Source organism: Microtus oregoni, unplaced genomic scaffold (assembly GCF_018167655.1).
Source record: "Microtus oregoni isolate MIOR12 unplaced genomic scaffold, Mior012 000067F_ref0000223, whole genome shotgun sequence".
NCBI classification, from domain to species: domain Eukaryota; kingdom Metazoa; phylum Chordata; class Mammalia; order Rodentia; family Cricetidae; genus Microtus; species Microtus oregoni.
In genome coordinates this window covers 2022697-2028037 of record NW_024543974.1, presented here as the reverse complement: position 1 = coordinate 2028037, position 5341 = coordinate 2022697, and the positions used below count along the sequence as shown (strand labels likewise).

At 47.9% G+C, this 5341-nt stretch overlaps 1 protein-coding gene across 1 annotated transcript; it reads right to left on the bottom strand.

Annotated features, from left to right (window-relative positions):
- Positions 1 to 922: 922 nt before the first annotated feature.
- Positions 923 to 4743, bottom strand: LOC121440470 (ubiquitin-associated protein 2-like). Its single transcript, XM_041641239.1, has one exon. The coding sequence runs from the start codon at positions 4685 to 4687 to the stop codon at positions 1313 to 1315; it is 3375 nt and encodes a 1124-aa protein (XP_041497173.1). The 5' UTR covers positions 4688 to 4743; the 3' UTR covers positions 923 to 1312.
- Between the last annotated feature and the right edge of the window lie 598 nt (positions 4744 to 5341).

The following is a 5341-nucleotide window of genomic DNA, read 5'->3' as shown; positions in this document are numbered from 1 at the left end:
AAGCTAAATAATAAGGTGAACCCAAAGAAAAACATATATACATCCTAATGGAAATTGGAAGCAGACAAGATCACCAGGCAAAAGTTGGGGTGGGGTGGGGTGGGGGAAAGGGGAGAGGGGGAGAGAGAAGGGAGAAGGGGAGGATTGTGGAGAGCTTGGAGGAGTGGGATGGTTGAGATGGAGGAAGGGTGGATATGTTAGCAGGGAAGAAGATATTTTAATTAAGGGAGCCATCTTAGGGTTGGCAAGAGACTTGGCTCTAGAGGTGTCCAAGGGAATGTTCCCAGCTAGGTCCTTGGGCAGCTGAGGAGAGGGTGCCTGAACTGGCCTTGTCCCATAGCCACATTGATGAATATCTTGAATATCACCATAGAACCTTCATCTGGTGATGGATGGAGATAGAGACAGAGACCCACATTGGAGCACTGGACTGAGCTCCCAAGGTCCAAATGAGGAGCAGAAGGAGGGAGAAGATGAGCAAGGAGTATATATATATATATATATATATATATATATATATATATATATATAATTTTTGATCAGAGGTATCTTGCACAGGCAGAAAATACTGCTCCCCAAAGACACGGGCTACTTAATGAAAATCTCAGTACCTGGCATGGGTTACCTCCAAATGAATTATTGTTCAGGGAGGCCCAATAGGAACCCCAAATTGCAAAGGCTATTGTCATCCACTATAACTTTATGGTAAGGCCTTATTGCTAAAGATACCACACACTTTGGTTGCAGAATGCAGAGAAATCAATCTTTTTTTTTTTTGTTTTTTTTTCTCCTTTTTTTATATATATATATATGTATATATATACAAGACACATTAATCCATTAAGTTTGAGGACACAGTACAAAAAAAACACTTCAACTAATTCATATGACAATGCTGTTCATATTTATGACGCCATTTTTGTGTGTTGTTTGGTTTTCCTAATAATAAAGGAGAAGACTTAGGGCCGTTGGGCTGATATATATTTGGGGGGTACCTCCCTACCTCATCCATACACCACCAGGGTGAACAGGAAGAAGTGAAGGAAAGGCAGGGCCCAGAGCAAAGTTTCATAATCTTGAATGCAAAGAGGAAGGGGGTGGGGGGGAGAGAAAATACAAATCCTATAATACATACAACAGGGTGGGATGGTATAGGAATGGGACAGACATGAAGCTGAGGTGTGGGATGGGCCGCTGGGGTGTGGAGCAGCGGAATCGCCCCACATTCTTTTCTCTCTTTGATGCTGTTTCCATAGTTTCCAGGCTGAGAAGCCCTCTCAGAAGATGGGACCAGGAGAAGAGGGTCAGGGCCTCAGTTGGCCCCCCAGCTGTAGCTGTTGTAGGCAGACTTGTTGGTCTGGGGCTTCTGCGGGATGGAGCTGGTCTGGATACGTTGCCCGCTGCCCGTCTGCTCCTCCTGCTGGCGCTGGCAACAGAGAATCATCTGCAAATATGGTAGCTGGCCATCCTGCTGCAGGTGATGATGAAGGATCTGAGAATGTGGCTGCTGATGGGGGGTCAGAATATGCATAAAGGGGGCAGGTGGGTAGGCAGCAGCTGTGGCAGGATTGATGGGCCCTCCACTTCCTAGGGCTGAAGGCAAGTTGAAGGAGGCAGCAGGAGTACCGGAATGAAAACTTTGTTTCTCAAAGGACTGCTGGGTTTTGGAGTACACAGAACCCGAGATATCTGGCACGCCCGTGTTACTGGAGGTGACTGATACACCAGTGTTGTATCCGTGAGACCCATATCCACTTGGCTGTTGGAAAGGGGTGGCCGAGGCATTCACACTGACATTCACACCATGCTGCTTGGAAGAGGTAGGAGCCACAGGGAACACAGCAGGCCCATACTGGAAGGTGCTGGGGAGGCCCGGGACCCCTGTATAGTATGGCAGGCTGGTGTAACTGTAGCCAGGAGGCAGCGCCGGGTTCAGGAATGTCTGCTGCGTGGTGTGATGAGTCTGCGTCTGGTTCTGTTGGGGTTGGGCCAAGGTTGTGGCTGGGGCTGGGGAGGAGGCATCCCCGCGGCCGAACTTGGTGAGGTCACCAGAATAAGGGTTGCTGGCCAGGCTACCATCCCTCCCAGTAAGTGGAGTGGTGGGTGTGGGAAACGGGATACTGTAGTAATCCAATGGAAATCTTGTCTGGAGCATTTGTAAATCATCATAGCCATATACTTGTGGCGGGTAGGCATGTAACAGCCCTGGAGCCATAATATATGGATTAGGCAACAATGGCGGGACTCCAGGAGGAAGGTTGGGTGGAGCTTTTCCTGAAGTTGTAGCAACTGAGCTTCGAGTTGAGGCTGTGACAGTAGAGTTGCTGCCCAGGCTAAGGCCTAGACTACTGCCACTATTCAGACTGGAGGAGACACTGACCACTGGGGGAGGTGCAGAGACAGTGCTGGATGTGGTAGAGAAAGTGCTGGAGGAAGAATGGAGACTCGCTTCACTCTCCACACTTGTGTGTAAAAGAGTGGATGTCGAAGTACGCCCAGAAGATGTTGATGAAGAAAGGGTATTCTGCTGTGTAGATAACGCACTGCTGTGTTGTGTGGTGGTAGTATTTGGAATCTCCTCACTGTGGCTCAAGCCACTTAAGGAGGATGAATGTTGATTGGCTGTCGTCAGTAAGGAAGCTGCAGGTACTGTTTCACTGAGAGAGGGTATACTAGAAGTGGAAGGTGAATCGGATTTCACTGCAGAGCCTGTAGCACCTTCAACAGATTGCGTGGTCTGCAACTGCGTGGCCTGCACAGAACTGAAACCATTCTTAGCCTGAGTCAGGTCCTTTTGGGGTGATGAAGAAATGGAGCTGGGATACCGCCGCGTCTGAGTGGATCTCTGTTCATATAGAGGGCCCTGAGCATTATTTTGGGAGGTATAAGTTGTTGACTGAATTGGGCCACTCTGATAGCCAGACTCCTGACTCTGGTTAGATGAAACTGTTGATGAAGACTCACTGGCCGTGCTGGTATACAGGCTACTGGGAGCCTGGCTTGAAGAGGCGCTCGTGGTGGGGGTGGACTCATAATCAGAAAGGACAGGCTCTGACCCAAACTGCAATGCCCCAAACTGCAGATTTAGCCCTGAGATATCTGCTGAGCCAGGCATCTCCACAGCCAGAGCAGGAATCTTAGATGTCAAAGAGGTTTTCTTCTTTTGTTGTTTCAGTTTCTGTTGAGCCGGCTGAGGGTTGGAGGATTGGTTGTCTGAAGACCCCGGAGACATCTGTGGAGCCGAGGTGGATTTGCTTGGCAGAGGAGAAGAGGGAGGGGGAGGTGCAGCGGTCGAGGTAGCCACTGCAGGTGGCTTCTCCTGAAGGAACACCTCCATCATGGTTGAAGATGGGGTGAATGCCTGGCGTTTTGAAAAAGGGCTGTGCACTGTTGAATCACTTGCACTCTTCAAATCATATTGCACCAGTGATGGCAATTGTGTTGTTGAGCCCATATCCCAAGAGGAGGTGGTGTTGCTTCCAGATTGAGAATGTTGAGCTGCCAGCTGAGCCAGGGCCTGTGCAGTTTTAAATTGCTCCAAGAACTGGGAGCCTGTTGTACTGCCACCTTTAGCTTCCCCAACATCACCAAATCCTTTCCCCAACATGCTCACCATACTATGATGAGAAAATGTATTTCCTGAAGCAGGCTGTGATATGGCATTCTGCTTCGAATTACTGAACACCAGAGGCTGGGCCAAGGAAGGAGCCTGAGATGGATCCAGATTAGAGGAATCATTCTCCATTGAAGATGGTGTCTTCCCCAACAGAACAGCAAGGTCAATTCTCTGACCAGCAGTGATTGTCACATTCTCCGCAGGCAGAGGTACTGAAGACACATTAGAGGCAGTAAAGATCTTGGTTTCAGAAAGATCTTCATTCCAATCTTCAGTTCCCCACTCTTCTGTTGCAGTTCTCCATGCACCAGGAGCAGTCTCAAATTTTTGGGGATAATTTGACCCCTCAACCCCAATGAAATCAAGTCTTGTTCCATCATCTGGTTCAAAGTGGCCAGTGTTGTTCCACGTATTGCCACTACTACTGCCGTAGTTATCATCAGTATTGGTTGGCTCTGCGTAATCAGCTGGGTTAAAGGTTCCCATTCCTTGAGCAGAAAACCTTCCCCCTCTCCTACCAGAGCTACCTCTGCCTCGGCCACGGCCTCTTCTGCCTCTGTCTGTGCCTCTTCCAGAAGGTCCTCCACTCTTGGTGCCATCCAATCCATTTTCCTGGCCCCGAAACTCTCGTCCACGGCTGGCACCTCTCCCCCGTCTTGGTGGCCCACCACGTCGCCGACTATAGTCTCTGTCACGGTCTCGATTTTCTTTTCCTTCTTCATTTGATTCAGTTTGTCCACCATCCTTCTGTCCTGAGACTCCTTTCTTCTTCCCAACCATCTCCCAGGAATGCGTATCTGGATTTCCTTCCAGAAGAACATTGATGGCTCTATTGACATCTCCATTGCAGTCATGTAAAGCAATCACACATTCATCCTGGTTTTTGCCTGTGATATCAATCAATTGTTTCACCTTCTCCTCAAAGTCAGCATCATTATGGTCCGAAATCATCTGTGCAAGCCGAATTTGCTCTGCAGTAGCCTGTGGCCGCTGCTTGTGCTGTGTCTGGTTTTGGTTTTGAGGTTGTTCCCAGTTTCCCCGGGCTCGGTTAGTGCCCACCGACGTCATCATTTACAGTATATACAAATAACAGTATTTACAAGGAAGAATACTCAGGCCGGGCCCGGGCCTCGCTCGCCCGCGCTGTTTCTCGCTCGAGAAATCAATCTTAAAGTGGGAGATAAACTTTCTTCCTGCTGGCTAGCTATCACAGTGCTGGGAGGTGCTATGCAGGCTGCTGGGGAGGAAAGACATCAGAGGTTTGACCAGTACTGGATCTTTCATACTACATACTTACCAGCCAAGCAAGACTTACCCACTGTTGTGATAGTGGCAAGACATCTTATGGGACTATGCAACCTTTTCTTTTGAATTTGAGTCCTGCTCCAATGTAAGAAATTCACACCTGATGCTGTAAACACACCCAATAATAGTGGTTAACGAAGTCATAGTTCCTACAGGGGAAACTTTTGGCTTTGTTCTGCTAAAATGTTATATTGTAAATAGTTATATTATAAATAGTTATGTTTATATTCATAAATTGGTGTTGTTCTTATCCTTGGTCAGTGAGTAGTAGTTGGTGAAAGGATTCATTTTTTTAAAAATATTTATTTATTTATTATGTATACAATATTCTGTCTGTGTGTATATCTGCAGGCCAGAAGAGGGCACCAGACCTCATTACATGTGGTTGCCAGGAATTGAACTCAGGACCTTCGGAAGAGC